Below are 18803 nucleotides of genomic sequence, written 5' to 3'. Positions count from 1 at the left end.
AAGGTCTAATGCAGATAGGGAATATACAGTGAATGGTAGAACCTTCAAGAGTATTGACAGAGAGATCTAGGTGTACAGGTCCACAGGTCACCGAAAGGAGCAACACCGGTGGAGAAGGTAGTCAAGAAGGCATACGGCATGCTTGCCTTCATTGGCTGGGGCATTGAGTATAAGAATTGGAAAGTCATGTTGCAGCTGTATAGAACCTTAGTTAGGCCATACTTGGAGTACAGTGTTCGATTCTGATCGCCACACTACCAGAAGGATGTGGAGGCTTTAGAGAGGGTGCAGAAGAGATTTACCAAGATGTTGCCTGGTATGGAGATTGTTAGCTATGAGGAGCAGTTGTTCTCACTGGAATATGAGGCAAGTTTTTTTTTTACACAGAGGGTAGTGGGTGCCTGGAACTCGCTGAGGAGGAGGTGGTGGAAGCAGGGACGATAGTGACATTGAAGGGGCATCTTGACAAATACATGAATAGGATGGGAGTAGAGGGATACGGACCCCGGAAGTGTAGAAGATTTTAGTTTAGACGGGCAGCATGGTCGGCACGGGCTTGGAGGGCTGAAGGGCCTGTTCCTGTGCTGTAATTTTCTTTGTTCTTGTATGAGGAGAGATTAAACAGTTTGGGCTTATACTCGCTGGAGTTCAGAAGGACGAGGGGGAATCTGATCGAGGTATATAAAATACTAAAAGGGATTGATAAAGTAAACTTAGACTAAATGTTCCCCCTTGAGGCAATCTAGAAAGAGAGGTCACAGATATAGGTTGACAGGCGGTAGATTTAAAACTGAGATGAGGAGGCATTACCTCTCGCAGAGGGTGGTGAATTTGTGGAACTCGCTGCCCCATAGTGCGGTGGAGTCCGAATCATTAACTGGTTTCACGAGGGAGATAGATATATTTCTGATTTTAAAAACGGGTTAAAGGGATATGGGGGAAAGGCGGGGAGGTGGATTTGAAACCAGGAAGAGATCAACCATGATCTTGAAAGGCGGAGCAGGTTCAAAGGGCTGATTTGCGTACTTCTGTTCCTAATTCCTATGTCCCTATGTAATATGCAGGAAGAAAGGCCATTTGAGAGTGGTGCCAAGGCACAGAGCACTGTATCTGAGAAAGTATGGTTAGTTTAAAAAACAAGGGGCGAGGAGAAATATGAAGAGAGCAGCCATGCACACAAGTACAGCACACAATTTAAGATCTGCAAATCTTATTTTTTTTATTGACTCCATTCAGAACAAAAAATGGGTTTACAAGCTCAAATATTGGCCATACAGTGGTATTTCCAAACCACAGAAACACACCTTTATATCAGAAAGAGACATTTAGCAAACAAGTTAGTAGGAACAGATGCTAGCAGTGGCCATTGTAAAATAACCTAAACATTCTCTTTTGGTTGAATGGATTAGGAGCATTTATTTGTCCACATGTCTTTTAAACTCAAACAAGGAAAACATCTACCCCAAATTCTAATATTTCTTCAGTTTTTCAACCATATATTTATTGTATGTTTTATATATATATCTGAAATAATATTAGGCTTAAAGAATCACAGATGTTCTCCGATACATTAGTCCCCGTGATGATAATTCAGAACGAGTCTGAAGCAGGCGACATACTCCTCCGATTAACAATGTAGAAAATTAACTTGCAGCAGGTTCCTGCGCAATGAATTTGAGCTCCAGAATCTATAAGGGCTCATCTGATTGATGAAACCTCAAGCTGATTGTGCTCTTGTGAAACAAAGTCAAATTCTCCTTTTTCTTTTTGGTGACTTCAGGTGCGTCATTAGGTCGAGTCCGTGTTCAAAACCTGCCCACGGCTTGGCCAGTTTTCCCTCCGTGCCACCTGTTTGCAGACGACCCGCCGGCCCGCGTGCCAGTCATGTTTGGTGCATCTCTGGAGAGGAGGAGCCCAGCAATACCTTCCCTCCAAGATTCTGACCTCCTCACTGACTCAGTGGTACAGCCAAGGTCAGGAATCCAAACCAAACCAGGCCACTCCCACCAGCAATGCTGCCACTTCCTTTCACATGCCAGAGCATTTCAACTTCGACATTTTAACGTAAAACACTGAACCCTGATGGTCAAGTGACGCACTTCAAAGCCCAGTTTGGACCTCAGACATTTCTATCACTGTATGAAAACATACATTGCAAAACCAAACATAATGGGTTTCACAATGGTGAAAGCCTCATCATAACTCTCATTCCTTATTATGGCTATAACTGCAGCAGGATTTCACAAACCTGGGGGAAAGAGGGGCAACCAACACAGGCTATGCCAGCTCAGAAGCTGTGCTAGTGCCTTACACAAAGCAGTCAGTGACTAGCAGTTCTTGGGCCTCCAAGCTGAATGAGGAGGTGCGAAAGAACGAACATGCGATGCAGGAACTTGCTGCCACCGATTCAGGGAGACAAAAACACCGTCCTTTGGAAACACAGCTTATTGGAAAATGATTTGTGTTCGCATCTCTGCCATGGTGTGTGTGAGGCACTAGGAGCCTGTGTGAAACTTCTCCCCATCAGAACCTAACCTGGAAGGAACGCCCATCCCCTCCTTTGTCATATTTATGGAGAGAAGTGTCCAGTGCACGACGCGGAAAGCACCGAAAAATCGATTTTAGAATTATAGAATCCCTACGGTACAGACGGAGGCCATTCAGCTCATCGTGTCTGCACCCACCCCCCAAAAGAGCTCCTAACTAGGCCCAACCCCTGCCCTATCCCCGTAACCCCATCCAATCAGCACATCCCTGGACACTCGAGGGGCAATTTTATCAGGGCACGTCTTTTGGACTGTGGGAGGAAACCGGAGCACCCAGAGGAAGCACATGCAGACACGGGCGGAGAATGTGCAAACTCCACCCAGTCAGTCACCCGAGGCTGGAATTGAACCTGGGTCCCTGGTGCTGTGAGGCAGCAGCACTAACCAACAGATCTCCAACATACCCAGAGAAAAACAGAGCGTGAAATTGTAGATTCCACAGGGAAAAAAATAAAATAAAATCGCCACATTCTTTCCCTTTGATTCCTTGGAGTCCGAAAAGCAGAGGATTTAAATCCGACTGATATACATTCTAGGTTTCAAGTTAGTTTAAGAGCCCGATTCTTATTGGAAAGATTATTCACAGTGCCACGCTGTGCTCAAAATATACTCTGGGCAGCCTTTGGTGTAGACGCAGAAACCGGACGCCTTGGCTGGAACTGAAAGCAAACAGAAGGGATCTGGAAGAATGACAGCACATCTGGGGAATGGACCGTGAGGAACAAACTCACACCCCTTAGTGCTAACGCTGTCCTAAACCCCTTGAAGATTTGCCCTTGAAACTTGGAAATGGGATATCCTGTATTGAGTTCATTTCAAAGTATCCTACAAATGCTTTCAAAACAAGCACCAAAGTAAAAAGCTTTCAATAATAGAAATTTACACAATGAACCTTTTCTTTTCAATTAGCTTGTTAAAAAATAATTGCGGTTATTTCCGTCAGAACTGGCTATTCCTTCATGCGACTTCTCACACCTGTACAAATGCTCCTAATTATTACAAAAATAGCCTTCAGTATTGTCCCAAAGGAGCACTATTCGATCGCTACAAAAAGTATTAACTTTCGCGCCAAGTCTCACATGTACAGACTCAGTTACCTATTCACACACAAATCATTGTGTTGTGCTTTTAAAAAAAAAATACATCAATAACCCATTTCGTGTCTCGAGGACTTTTTAAAAAAAAAAAACGTTCAGCCGTCATTATTTCTTTGCCATCCAACGAGTGGCGGCTGTTGTTTTCGGTCCTTTAGCTTAACCACTGCTAATACCTGGCCACAGTAAGCAAGACACTATCAAAGCAAGAACACAAGGGAGGAGGGGGAGAAACCTAAAGATCCAAACACAAAGAAACTTCACAAAAAGAGAGTTTTACTTTCGACTATATACATCTTTGCCAGACGACGCTGTACTCGTCGCTCCCTCTTCACTGAGGACCCCGAGGAATCTCAGGTTGAGAATCTTCAGCTGGTCATCCAGTTCCATTCGAACAATTCCATCCTCGCCATCAATACTTAGTAGCATGCCCGTGGCTTCCCGATCTTCACCCAGAATCACCTTCACCTGCAGGTACAGAAAGTGGCAACAGTTCAACTGTCGGTTATCGGGCAGGACATATAAACGTCTGAGAGCACGCACGAACAGGTTCAAAAACAGCTTCTTCCCCGCTGTTACCAGACTCCTGAATGACCCTCTTATGGACTGAGCTGATCTCTCTACTGATTAGGCTCTACACTCCGCATGCTTCAACCGATGTCTATGTACGTATTTATTATATGTCCTGTTTCTTCATGCATGGAACGATCTGGCTGGACTGTACGCAGAGCAATACTTTTCTCTGTACCTCGGTACGTGACAATAAATCAAAATCTAAAATATCAGTCTAAGTGGTGCCTGCCTCATTTGTTTTTACACTAGTTTTATGAATTTCCTGCTCAGAGTTGACAGGTGTTAACGCTGCGCCGGGGGATACTTGGGCCATTTCAAACACTTCCAAGTCTGGTCAAGGTGATTAGATGAAGAATGAGTTCCCTCAATTCTTCCACAACAGTGAGCTTGAAAAATCTGCCGTGACTTCGCCCAGCAGCTTTTCAGAGCGATTGCCAATTAGAAACTAATTGGGGGCAGTTCTGTGGCTGGTGACTTGCACCGACTTAGATTGAGCCAAACCCTCACACAGTCAGCAGACGGAGGAAGCTTTCAGCCCCTTCAGCCTGAGCTCTGTGTGAGCAAAGTACCAGATGTGAAAGGTCTGTCTAACCCCGCATCATCCAGTGCCTCATCAGGAAGGATTTGTAAAAAGAAAATATACAACCACCATTAAAACATATATATTTATAGTGCATTGCCCATCAGTATTTTGCACACTGTTGCAAATGTATTTTACTTAAAGCAAACTTTGATTAACAACCCTTGAGAAGAAAGATTGTCCTCATCTTAAAAGGGGGACGCCCTTTTTAAGCTGTGTCCCCTAGTTCTTGTCTCCCCCCCCTCCCAAAACAGGGGGGGGGGGGGGGGGGAGGGAGAGAGAGACATTCTCACAGTAGCCCAAATCAGAAGGAGTTGCTGCAACTGGTTCTGGCAGCAGGTGGATAGGAGTTAGCTGTCTCTTACCTTATCATTCTTCACAGGGGTAACAGGTTCGAGATGTTCGCTCGAGATGCTGACCACTTTGTCATTGTTGGACAGATACACAGAACACAGGCCACCCTGCAGGGGGAAATGACACAACATTCCTTCAAGCTTACACAAACATTAGAATTCTACATTCCCCTCCTGGACCGTCCGAGCGGTGCAGTTTTCTCTACCGGTTTGCCTGCACAACAGTCAGTGGTCGTTCAAAGTAATTTACAGGGGGGGGGGCGAGTACCTTAGTTCGACCTTAGTGGGTGCTGCAGAAATACAGGTGCCGGTTTGTAATATATTTCAATGGGGAATGAAAAAGTTATGTAAGCTTGTTTGTGCCGACTTCTCTCCAGCAAAACCCCCATCTCCAGAATAAAAATGGTCACTCTTACCGGACTCTTGTCTGAACTCAGTTGCAGCTGGCAGGGTGGCGGAGAAGAACAAGTGAGTTTTTTGGCAGCTGAACAAGATAAGGCTCCCTCACGCAGTTAATGTTTGGGGTCTCTAAAGCTATGGCAAGTTCAGAAATGTCTCCTCATCCTCTCTCCCCCCCAGCATTACCAAACCAAACAAAACAGGAACAAGTACAATATACTAAGTGGAATTCTGCAATCCACATTTTGAGGGATACTGGTCCCCGGAATGTTAAAAGCACGCATTTTTCACACATAACCGGACTCTATGGTGAACACCCCACATATGGTGTGGTGCAGTGGAAACGTCATTGGACTAATAGTTCAGGGGCTCGGACAAAAGCTTTTGAGGACATGGGTTCAAATCCCACCATGACAACTGGCGGATTTAAAATTTGAATAATGAATTCAGTTAATTAATAAATCTGGAATGTGTAACAGTGACCGCGAAACTGTCAATTGCCATAAAACCCGCCAGCAATGTGGCCGACTGTGAGCTGCTCTCTGAAAGGTCCCAGCAAGCCACTCAGTTGCATCAAACTGCTACGGACTGAAGCAGGCTGGCTCAGCACCACCTTCCTGAGGGCAGTCCGGGATGGGTAACAAAATGCTGGCCTTGCCTGTGATGCCCACATTAAATGAAAGAATGAGAAAGGAAGCCAGCGTGAGGATTCAGAGTGAAATCGTACTTCAAAAATCACCTCAGGAAAAATGAAATGAAATGAAAATCACTCATTGGCACAAGTAGGCTTCAAATGAAAAGTCCCTAGTCGCCACATTCCGGCACCTGTTCGGGGAGGCTGGTACGGGAATTTAACCGTGCTGCTGGCCTGCTTTAAAAGCGAGCTCTTTAGCCCTGTGCTAAACCAGCCCCGATCTGGTAAAGGAGGGATGAAATTCAATCTCACCTTTACCAGATACCCCACAGAACTGTTTTAAAGTCCTGCATGTACACTGCTCTATTTCCAGAACGTTCTCAGACCGATTGCTCCATCTATTGTCTACTTCCAGTTGTCGACAATATTTTGCTGCGGCAATTTTGACACGATAATGCCTTGACAGATAATGCCAGTTCTGAAGGAACATAGAACATAGAACAGTACAGCATAGAACAGGCCCTTCGGCCCTCGATGTTGTGCCGAGCATTGTCCGGAACCAAGATCAAGCTATCCCACTCCCTGTCATTCTGGTGTGCTCCATGTGCCTATCCAATAACCGCACACAGGGAGGGGGATAGCTTGATCTTGGTTTCGGACAATGCTCAGAGAGTTGTATGGACTCCAAACGTTCTGTTTCTCCATCCACAGATGCTGCCAGACCTGCAGAGCTTTTCCGGCACTTTCTGTTTTTATGCCTTAATATGGCTGCCTTTCATTTGTGAATCCTGATTCACTTTGGAAACTACTGAATATTTCTGACACTAAACTCTCTCCGCGGAGTGCCTGCTGTTAAAAATGCATTTAGGTTCCATCCCGCTGTTCGATATGGCCACGGCGGTACGTACCGACACACTGCGGATCACCCCAGTCTGTCCTATGATCTGCGCGTCCAGGTAGGTGTCGCGCACTTTAACCATGATGTCTGTCGTTACCCAGTCATTGGAGCCCTGGTCGATATTGGAGCCGGGTGTGTGAGGATTGTACGCACCAGGAGACGGAGCCCCCGGCGTCATCGGACTGTAGCCGACAGGGCTTGGGCTCGGGCTTGCCTGTAACACAAAACATGGCGTGAGTGAGACGGAAGGGGGGGAACAAAAACAGCTCGTGTACTGCGAAAAGACAAATTTATTTCCCAACGTTAAAGGTGGTGGGGGGGGGAGAATCACTGAGCTGAAGTGGCGTCCCTGAAAACAAAGCAACCTTTATGAACAACCTGTACTAAGACGTGGAGATACCGGTGTTGGACTGGGGTGAGCACAGTAAGAAGTCTTACAGCACCAGGTTAAAGTTGGACAGGTTTGTTTCGAATCACTAGCATTCGGAAAGTAGCTCCTTCCTCAGCTGACTCACCTGAAGAAGGAGCTACGCTCCGGAAGGTAGTCATTCCAAACAAACCTGTTGGACTTTAACCTGGTATTGCAAGACTTCTTACTGAACCTGTACTAAGTAAAAGAAGCTGGATAAAAGATCATGTCCCGTCCCAAGTAGGTGCTACATTATCGTATGCTGCCATCGTTTTGAGATGGGTGGGAAAGGTGTCTCTGCATAATTTGATAAAGAGCAGGAGAGTACTCAGAGTGCCTGGGTAATATTTATCTATCTATCTAAAAAAATAAAATAGTGTCTGATCATTTATCCGACTGCCAATCGTGGCTCTTGAACATGCACTGATTATTCAGAATAACAAATTTGAGGGCAGCACGGCGGCACAGTGGTTAGCATTGCTGCCTACGGCGCTAAGGACCCGGGTTCGAATCCCGGCCCTGGGTCACTGTCCGTGTGGAGTTTGCACATTCTCCCTGTGTTTGCGTGGGTTTCACCCCCACAACCCAAAAAAGATGTGCAGGGTAGGTGGATTGGCCAGGCTAAATTGCCCCTTAATTGAAAAAGAAAAGAATAACAAATTTGGACTTTGCTATCTAACACAACTATGGGGTATCCACCATTACAAGGACTGCAGTGATTCAAGCAATCTTTCCTGTGGGAACTAAAAATGTGCAATAAATGGGATGTTAGCTATGTTGCACAGGAGGTCCCAGCAGCACGCCAATACCTCTCCCAAGTGGCCATTCTTTATATCTTTTTTTTTTTAAATAATTTTTATTGGAATTTTATACAGAAAATATAAATATAATAAACAATGAAATGCAACAAAATAACCCCTAACAACTGTACCACCCCCCAGGCCGTATCAACGCATGTATCATATCCCCCCCACCCCCCCAACCCCAACAAGAGAACTTAAAAATAAATTAAAATTAAATAAACAAACATAGTCATCGTCGACCCCCCCCCCCCCCCCTTTTCCCTCCCCCTTCCCCCCTTTTCCCTCCCCCTTCCCCCCTTTTCCCTCCCCCTTCCCCCCGGGTTGCTGCTGCTACTGTCCCAGTACCCTATCGTTGAGCCAGAAAGTCGAGGAAAGGTTGCCACCGCCTAAAGAACCCTTGTACCGATCCTCTCATCTGACCAGGGGTCATGAATCGCAGAAAGTCGATATGCAGGTACAGCATGTAATTAAAAAGGCAAATGGAATGTTAGTGTTTATTGCAAAAGGACTGGAGTATAAAAGTAGAGAAGTGCTGTTGCAATTGTATGGGGTGTTGGTGAGACCACATCTGGAGTATTGTGTCCAGTTTTGGTCTCCTTATTTGAGGAAGGATGTGGTGGCATTGGAGGCAGTTCAGAGGAGGTTCACCAGATTGATTCCGGGGATGAAAGGGTTGACGTATGAGGAGAGATTAAACAGTTTGGGCTTAAACTCACTGGAGTTTAGGAGGATGAGAGGGGATCTGATCGAGGCGTATAAGTAAACTTGGACCAAATGTTCGCCCTTGTGGAGCAATCTGGAGAGACCTCGGGTATCGGTTGAGAGGCAGAAGATTTAGATCCGAGATGAGGAGGAACTACTTCTCGCAGAGGTTGGTGAATTTGTGGATCTCGCTGTCCCATAGTGCGGTGGAATCGAGAATGGTTTCAAGAATGAGACAGGCACAGTTCTGATTTTAAAAACAGGTTAAAGTGATATGGGGAACAGGCGGGGAGATGGATTAGAGACCAGGACGAGATCAGCCATGATCTGATTGAATGGCGGAGCAGGCTCGAAGGGCTGAATTGCCGACGTCTGCTCCTAATTCCTATGTCACCTGAGCAGTTACAGAATCCCAACCGCTGCCCAGTTTGGATCGACAACCAAACCGAGGGGTTTTTGACTTTGGACAAGTAAATTCACAGAGGTTCTCCCTCAAAACGTACCTGATATGCCATGGGTGAAGGTGTTGGGTGATAACTTGCAGGCGAGTGAGTATTCTGGTAGCCCACTGGGCTTGGTGCGACCTGGTGATAGCTCGGTGGACTGGGACTGGGCTGGTAAGATCCTTGAGGGGATGGAGCTGCATATGGAGAAAACTGGTCAGTGTTGTACCTGAAAGACAAATGATAAAGGTTAAACAATGGTAGATCGCAATTAGTCACACCTGAGCCACCTTTCTAAGAGTAACAATTTGTACAAAGGCAGCTGAAACCAGTGCAAACAGCAATCCAGTTGTTTCCCGCCTCTTTAGAACGGTTGTGAGAATCTAGGAGGAGATTTACGAGAATGGTTTTGGGGATAAAGCCAAACGGCAGTTTTTGCTACAAAGTTAGGCTGGAGAAGTCGAGATTGTTCTCCATGTGGTAAAGGAGATTGAGGGGAGATCTGATAGATATCTCCTATCAAGAGTTTGATCAATCGGAAGGAAGAGTAGGCCATCCTGCTCCTCTAGCCTGCTCCACCATTGAGTCTACACCGACGCTCCGAAAGAGCTGCTGCCGACCTCTGCCCACGCCCTGTCCCCATAATCCCACCTAACCTGCACATCTTTGGACACTATGGGGTAATTTAGCGTGGATAAATCCACCTAACCTGCACATAATTGGATTGTGGGCGGAAACCAGAGCATCCGGAAGAAACCCACACAGACACGGGGAGAATGTGCTAACTCCACACTTTCTCCCAGTGTCTGCATGGGTTTCCTCTAGGTGCTCTGATTGCCTTCCACAGTCCAAAGTATCAGGAAACAGTCTCAGAATAGCAAAAGGCCATTTAAGACTAAGATTAGGAGGAATTTCTTCAGTCAGAGGGTGGTAAATGTTTGGAATTCTCTACCCCAGAGGGTTGTGGAGACTCAGTCACAGAGTATGCTCGAAGTAGAGTTCGATGGATTTCTAGATATCAATGGCATTAAGGGACAGTGTGGGAAGATGGCTTCAGGGTTGAAGATCAGTCATGATCCAGCTAAGTGGCGATGCAGGCGCGAGGGGCTGAACGGCCTACACCTGCTAACGTGTTTCGGCACACACTAGTGTGTCATGTGAGAGTATTTTTAAGAAATTGGTGCAGAAACGTCGAACATTTCAATGGACAGCGAACTTTGAACAGGCATTTGACTGCCCAAAAGCTGTGATAACCAATGCTCCTGTGTTGGAGAATTACAATGGACTCTGATCAGATTGAACTGAAGTATCTGACTTTAAAGAGAAATGCCGAGGCGTAGAGAAATGGACGGATCGTGCAGAGACCTTCTTGTTCTAAGAGACTGTCAATCGAGAATGATTTCAGTTGGAGGAAGAAAAAAAAGGACTATATTATTATACCTGTTTGCGTGTGTTGTTTTTGTGACACAAAAAAGTATATTTACTGTGTGCATTTCTTAAAGGATGGTGAAAAGGTGAAAAATGAAACCATCTTGAAGTTGATGGGTTTTTTTTCTTGGGGGGAGGTGTCATGTGAGAGTACCTTTAAGAAATGGGTGTTTATAAATGGGTATGTATATAAATATCTGTAGCGAGAGTACCTTTAAGAAATGGGTGTTTATTACTGCAGTGATGTCAGAGAGTGGGTGGTGCTGGGCTGTCTTGTCAGCTTTTTACTTTCGTTTTAGGCTGTTTGCTGCAAGGTGTGCTTTAGTTTCGTTTTCAGAGCTTGATAGCTGCAGTCACAGCCAGAAGGTGTATTAGAGTCTCTCTTTGTAATCTGTAATCTAAAGACTGTAAATCGATCCTGGTGATTTAAACCTAATAACAGAAGTGACTTTAACCTGATGTGCTTCTGGTAAAAGGTGTTTTAAGTCTAATGGATGTTAAAAGGAAAGCTTAAAAGATTACTTAGTGTTGTATTCTTTGGGGTTGTATTTGAATTAATGGTTGCTAAGACGTTCACTGTATGTTTTGAAAACGTTAACTTGAGTTCATAGAATAAACATTGTTTTGCTTTAAAAATTACTTTTCCATTTCTGCTGTAACACCCTGTAGAGTGGGCCGTGTGCTCCCCATACCACAATCTATTAAAAGTTGTGGGTCAGGTGAACTCCATGATACACTTTGGGGTTCTCTAAACCCTGGCCCATAACAATTGACTAGAAAATTAGTGTCGGTCTCTACTTGCGACAAACTCAATCTATGTGCCCAACTGAGTTTCCAAATACTTACATTGCTGGTGTTCCGGGTGTTTGAGGGTTATATTGGGGATTAACCTGTGGAGATGGCACATCCGTGTAGCCTGGAGTCTGTGGGTTGGGTGTTCCGCCATATGCCTGTGGCGAAGGGGTAGGCTCATCATCGTAAGGGAAATCATACTCATCGTCATTCCTGTGTAATCAAAGAAAAAAGTCAAAGTTGCAAGGAGAGGAAGAGCACATACATCTGGGGGGGAGGGATAAATCAATGTATCATTCCAGTAGGTAACCTCTGCCATAAGCTGAACAGTACAGATCTGGTTTCAGTGCTACTAACCTGGAAGGCGTGTTGGGATTGTTAGGATCCCAAGCACCACTTTGTCCAGGTGTCCTACTCCCATCGTGAACGGGCGTTTGGGAGCCATAATGCGGAGTTCGGCTTCCTAGAAGCAAAGGAATAAAAGTTTGAGGCATACTGATATTCGCCACCATTTCAGTTGCAGGGCTGAATAAGATTGGACTCAACACCTGACTGCTTTAGATGCAATTGAAGTGGAGATTCTGTAACGATTTTAACAATGGAGGCTCCTGCGACATCCAACATGGTGCCCCTGCCCACTCCCCACTTCTTTGCTCTCGTTTGCCCTCCTCAGACATGCCTCAGCCAACACATGGGTGACACATGCTCTCACAAAAAGATTTAGTGTTTCAAGTTATACTTAAACCACTTGTCTCGGTCCCCAACACCAATTCTCCCTCTGAATCTCCTTGCATGCACAGGAATGTTTTCTCTAATGCAGGCATTGTCAAACGGGGGCGCGAACCGCGGGTGGGCTGCGGACGGATGTCAGGAGGGTCACGGAGCCGTCCGTTGCGGCACTCCCGATCGTGCGAACCCGCGCGCAACAGCCGGCTGCAAGCGGCCTTCAAAATGGCCAGGAATAGATTTTTAAAATTCAGCCGCACTGCGCATGCGTGCCCGATCATCGGTGCGCATGCACAAAACTATGAACATGCGCAACGATGATCGGGCACGCACGCAGTGCGGCCGCATTTGTTTTTATATGGTCGCAGCCTTTTTTTTCCCCCCAAGTTCGTGGGTCCAAAGGGACCATTGGGGCCAAAGGGACCCAAAACCATTTCCTCCATTTTTGTCAGCAACAAGGTAAGAGAAAATGGTGGGTCGCGAAGGCCGGCCGGGTTGGATCCCGAAGATTGGCCGGTTGGTAAAAATGGGTCCTTGAAAAAAAAGTTTAAAAAACACTGCGCTAATGTCCGCTTAAATCAGACGTACTGACTTTGGGACAGAGTGCAGTTTGTCACCAGATGATCAGAGATAGTCAGGAAATAAACACACCTTTGAGCAAGTCAGCACAAATGGAAATAGTGCTCGATAATTTCTATAATGGGGTTAATTGGCCATACTGAGCAAATCTGGACTGGTCTGGGTTTGTATACATCAACTATTGGGGCAATAGGTTCTGCCCTTCTTGTAATAAAACCATTAAAAATTAAGATCTTCAGATCCTGAATGCATTGATAAGTCATTCCTTTGAATTTATTGGACGCACAACTGCAGCTCATAGACATCACAATATATCCTAGCCTTGAAGTATGGCATTGACTGTTATGTCTACAAGTATCCTTCAAGTACCCTTCTGTGATACCTAGATTGCTAGCTAATGAAGCCATTTGAATCCAGGAATATAATTAAAATGATTAGTGAGCAAATGGGTATTGAAAAGGATTTTAAGAAAAGACACTAGAGTCATAGACTCATTTACAGCACAGGAGGGGGCCATTCGGTCCATTTTTTAAAATTAGTTCATGGATGTGGGCGTCGCAGGCTGTGCCAGCATTTAGTGCCCACCCCTCATTGCCCTTGAAGGGGCAGTTAAGAGTCAACCATATTGCTGTGGGTCTGGAGTCACATGTAGGCCAGACCGGGTAAGGACGGAAGATTTCCTTCCTTAAAAGGACATTAGTGAACCAGATGGGTTTTTACGACAATTGTTTCATGCTAATCATTAGACTTTTCATTTAATTCGAATTTTGCCACATGCAGTGGCAGGATTTGAACCTGGGTCCCCCAGAGCATTATCTGTGTCTCTGGTTTACGAGTCCAGTGACAATACCACTATGCCACCGCCTCCTGCTAGCTACAAGTCCCCTTTGTCTACAAGTCCTTCAAATGCCCATCCAACTTCCTTTCGAAATAACGGATTGTCTGTTCCCACCACCCTCGCATGCAGTACGTTCCAGGACACTATCTGCTCGAGTGATCTTACCATCGTGTAAAGGTGTCTGGGAGCCGTACATGGGCGTCCGGGATCCTGAGCCATACATCGGGGTTTGGGAGCCATACATCGGGGTACGACTGTAAGCAGATGTCAAGCCGCCCTTCTTCTTTGAGTCCCTGAAATTCAAACATTCAGCCTTTTAGTATTTTCCCTTACGAAAAGTAAAGGGTTGCTATACAAGTAAAGGGTTGCTAAGTACAGTTGAGAAGGGAAGCTAGCCAAATACGGACACTGGAAATTAAGACCCGACAGCCTTGTCCTGGCAACAACTGAAGGAGAAATTGAGGGTAAAATAAATAAATAATCAGATGGTGGATAACATTGCGACGTGGACTGTGAGGCTTAAAACAAATCAGTCCCAGAGGTGATAGTGACAACTCCAGGCAGGAAAATATTAGATAAATAAAGGCGATTCAAACTTTTCAGAACTTTATTTAATATAAACAATAATTTAAGAATTGTCAATGGGTTAAACTTTTCTCTGTTCCACCCCTCTCTCAACTGTTTTGGGTTCAGTTCACCATCAGTGCATCATCCTGAACAGTCACTATTCATGTCAGCCTAGACAGTGAACATGAGGAGGTTATTTTCTTATCTTGGGGCAAAACAAATTCCTGAGCTGGAAATATACCGCTTCCAGAACCACAGCCATCTCTCTCGCTCTGTTCGCGATCTTTACCCATCAGGGTACCACGGGGGGGGGTAAATGTCAACAGAACTAAATAGCAAGAGGACCAAACCATTCTTTCAATCCCTGCTCCAAATTCTGTTCCCTTGCTACTGACTCCAACCTTCTCCCTGGTATAGTCTGAGATTAAAGCAGTCTTGTTGCAACCTTGATGTTACAACTGACCCAACGGTGAGATTCCAGTCACACAGTCACGCCATCAGTAGACACTGCCAATTCCACCTCCAGAACAATGAACTTCGCTCCTGGTTCAGTTCATCTGCTGTCAAAACCCTCATTCAATCCTTCATTACCTCCAGTCTGGATTCTTTGGCTGGTCACCCACATTCTATCCCCCACAAACTCGAGATCGCCCAAAATTCTGCTGTTCTTATCTCAACTGGCACCAAGTCTCACTTCTCTATCTCCTATTTCCTCACGGCCGACGTTGGCTACAGGTCAAACTAAATCTCAATTTAAAATTCTCATTCTCCTTTGACATGGTCTCATCCCTCCGTATCGCTGTAACCTCCCCCAGCCCTCAGATATCAGCCTGTCTCTAATTCTGGCTTCTTAAGCATCCCGATTTTAATCGCTCCAATATTGGTGGCTGCACCTTTAGTAGCCGGGGCCCCCAAGCTCTGGAGTTCCCCTCCTCCACCTCGCTGCCTCACTTCCCTCCTTCAGGACACTCCTTAAAACCTCTCTCTTTGGCCAAACTTTGGCCCCTGAACCTATCATCTCCTTACGTACAATGTCCCTGTCAAGCAGCTTGGGACATTTCTTATGTTAACGGTGCTATACAAATATAAGTTGCTGTTGCTACTCTCGTAATGAATAGAATCCAGTCAATTCGGCTTCATTCATCTGATTCTCACAACAGACGTGCGCCGCGCTCTCAAAATTCAGCTCTTTGCCTGAATCTCGATACTTACACTGTCGTGAGGCGTTGCCGATCTACGGAAATGGTCTGGCATGTGGAATGAAGCTCAACACGAGCGGTGGATTCCGTTGCATCCTTTACTACACCAATATAACCTGTAGAAACAATTGCAGACAGAGCGTCACCAGAGCCTTGTAATGCTGGATTGAATTGCCGCTCTTGTAATACCCAAATTCCAGGCACCGAGCAAACACCCTGTACATTCTCTGGAGCAAAATCCGAAATGGCTCTTTATAAAACTGCTACATCCTGCTTCTAGATGAGGTTTCCCCCAATAGTGAGAGTGCATAAACAGCAGTGTGATGCATGTCCGCTCAAGGGTGCAGAGCATTTTACACCATCTATTATATAGAAATGTATTTTGCCTAACTAAATGACAGGAATGAAAGGAGCGTTTCTGTCCTGGACCTCTGGAGAAATATTCCACTTCTCTAGGTGAATCGGGACATTGAGTGTAAGAATTGGCAAGTCATGTTGCAGCTGTATATAACCTTACTTAGGCCACACTTGGAGTATAGTGTTCCATTCTGGTCGCCACACTACCAGAAGAATGTGGAGGCTTTAGAGAGGGTACAGAAGAGATTTACCAGGATGGTGCCAGGCATGGAGCTATGAGGAGCGGTTGAATAAACTCGGTTTGTTCTCACTGGAACGACGGAGGTTGAGGGGGAACCCGACAGTGGTCTACAAAATTATGAGGGGCATGGACAGAGTGGATAGTCAGAGGCTTTTTCCCAGGGTAGAGGGGTCAATTACTAGGAGGCATAGGTTTAAGGTGCGAGGGGCAAGGTTTAGAGGAGATGTACGAGGCAAGTTTTTTTTTTTTACACAGAGGGTAGTGGGTGCCTAGAACACGCTGCCGGAGGTGGTGGAAGCAGGGACGATAGTGATATTTAAGGGGCATCTTGACAAATACATGAATAGGATGGGAATAGAGGGATACGGACCCCAGAGGTGTAGAAGGTTTTAGTTTAGACGGGCAGCACGGTCGGCACGGGCTTGGAGGGCCGAAGGGCCTGTTCCTGTGCTGTACTTTTCTTTGTTCTTTGGTGACTACTTTTTTCACCAAATACAAACCCTGAGGATTTCAGGGGGTTGGATTTATTGCAGCCCATTGTAGAGGGAAACATGGTGGCCAGGTCACAGGAGAGGCCCCCACGCCCGTCTCCCAGAAATGGCAACCCCCCCTGCCTCCCCCACCAATTAAGTCCGGGGATCGAAGGGGCTGACATGGTTTTTCTGACTGCTGGCAGTGCGATGTCAATTAGGCTCAAAATGGAGTCAAATGATATCCAAGCTCAGTAAGAGGTCTTCCAACACCAGGTTCAGAGCGCAGCTCCTTCATCAGGTGAGCTTTGCTCCGAGAGTTAGTGACTCCAAACAAGCCTATTGGACTTTAACCTGGTGTTGTGAGAGTTCTTACTGCGCTCACCCCAGTCGAACGCCGGCATCTCCAGATCATGGCTGCCATCCGAGCTCAGCACAAGTTACTGGTGATTCAGGGATTAAATGGGAGCCTCAAGGCTTTCCTGATCTCAGGGAAGACTGGGGTAGAGTGGGATGAGGGGGTGTAGGGAGGGTCCCTCGCCATCAGGCACTCTTGCGCCCGATTGAGGTACACAGCATCAGGAAGAGGTACACACGCCAAAAGCCATCTCACTGCCCCAGCCTCCGTCAACTATACCCCCCATCTCAATGCCCCAGACTCCGTCAACTATACCCCCCATCTCACTGCCCCAGCCTCCATCAACTATCCTCACCCATCTCACTGCCCCAGCCTCTGTCAACTATCCCGCCCCCCCCCCCCCAATACACCATGATCTGCAGCCTGCTTCTCAATTGACTTTGGTCTGGGGTCCTGCATGGATCCTAGGTCTCTAGTGAGTGCCGCCAGTTGCTGTTGACAGCACAAGGATCTGTCAGCCTGTTACTGGCCGGTAGCAATTTGAAAATTTCCTGTCCAAAAAAAGTCTACTTAAGGTTTATAATAACCAGGTCAAGTGGACAAGAGTTAAGTTGCTGATCAATCACGATCCACTTGAATGGTGGATAAGGCTCGAGTCATTTTTCCTTGTCCCATATTCTCCCTCGCTTGAGGGCGGCCTCTCCGATGCTGAGGCAGGCAGATAGTGACAATTGGCGACAGGAGTTAGCGGGAACAATCTCGACTTTCAATCATTGCAGAGCTACTAGTAAGTACCGGCGTAAACATGGGATGAAAGTAGCAAATATCATCATCGATAAAACCACTGCCTAAAATTACCCGGATTTTTACACTGCAATTTATCGGCCATTTTAAGAACTTCTCACCTTTACAGGATTTTGTTTTTGAGCTTTAATAAAGTGAAGGACACAAACTTTTTTTTCCTATTAAGCGTGGCCAATCCACCTACCCTGCATATCCTTGAATTGTGGGGGTGAGACCCACGGGGCGAATGTGCAAACTCCACACGCGTCAAACCCAGGTCCTCAGCGCCGTGAGGCAGCCGTGCGACCCACCGTGCCGCCACACAAGAACACAAACTTAAGCTGCCACTGAAGAGACAGTAATTAAATATTGTACACAGGAACAGCTAAGCCGTGTTGAGGTTTTGTTGTGTACGTTGCCATGAACAGACAGCACAAGCTTGCAATTATTTTAAAAATCATCAGTTTCGTAACATACCTTTATAAGGTCCCTGCGAGATACGAACCGTCTGTCCAATCAGATCGTTATCTCTCCGGCCTCGACCGCGGCCCATTCCCCCTTGTCCTCCAAACCCACCACCTCGAGGGGCTGCAAAATCAAAATTTAATCTGCATCATTGTAGAAGCCAAGAAAATCACTATAAATAAAACTACACGTATACGGGGGTATGACACACATCGACACATGATCGCACACGTCACGGAATTGCAATTATCAAGGATTAACAGGTTTGAAATCATTCAGATCAAACATCGACAAATGATCATGCGGACAGGAACATTTTTAAAACATTATACACTGAATATTGAATTCACATTGCAGGTAAACTGATCACATCAAACGCCCAGCAGTAAACTGGATTTCAGACCATTCAATTATTGAGACTATTAAGAATCACCACAAAGTCCAGTCTGGGCTCCTACCCAGGTGCTACTAGAATCCATAGAATTCCTACAGCGCAGAAGGAGGCCATTCGGCCCATCGAGTCTGCACTGACCCTCTGAAAGGGCATTCTACCTCGGCCCCTTCCC

General features: G+C 46.0%; 1 protein-coding gene across 3 annotated transcripts in view; it reads right to left on the bottom strand.

The window, feature by feature from the left end:
• Nucleotides 1-1193: 1193 nt before the first annotated feature.
• supt5h (SPT5 homolog, DSIF elongation factor subunit) overlaps nucleotides 1194-18803 on the bottom strand; it is a 75319-nt gene continuing 57709 nt past the window's right edge. For all 3 annotated transcript variants that reach the window (XM_038786191.1, XM_038786192.1, XM_038786193.1), the window contains 9 exons: nucleotides 18250-18360; nucleotides 15577-15679; nucleotides 13963-14090; nucleotides 12012-12117; nucleotides 11709-11867; nucleotides 9495-9663; nucleotides 7088-7291; nucleotides 5159-5254; nucleotides 1194-4108 (listed from right to left, as the gene is read on the bottom strand). In XM_038786191.1, coding sequence (XP_038642119.1) covers nucleotides 3917-4108; nucleotides 5159-5254; nucleotides 7088-7291; nucleotides 9495-9663; nucleotides 11709-11867; nucleotides 12012-12117; nucleotides 13963-14090; nucleotides 15577-15679; nucleotides 18250-18360 — 1268 coding nt within the window. In that variant the 3' untranslated portion in view covers nucleotides 1194-3916. The remainder of the gene's footprint in view (nucleotides 4109-5158; nucleotides 5255-7087; nucleotides 7292-9494; nucleotides 9664-11708; nucleotides 11868-12011; nucleotides 12118-13962; nucleotides 14091-15576; nucleotides 15680-18249; nucleotides 18361-18803) is intronic.

Source organism: Scyliorhinus canicula, chromosome 27 (assembly GCF_902713615.1).
Source record: "Scyliorhinus canicula chromosome 27, sScyCan1.1, whole genome shotgun sequence".
Taxonomy (NCBI): Eukaryota; Metazoa; Chordata; class Chondrichthyes; order Carcharhiniformes; family Scyliorhinidae; genus Scyliorhinus; species Scyliorhinus canicula.
This window is presented reverse-complemented; position numbering and strand designations above follow the sequence as displayed.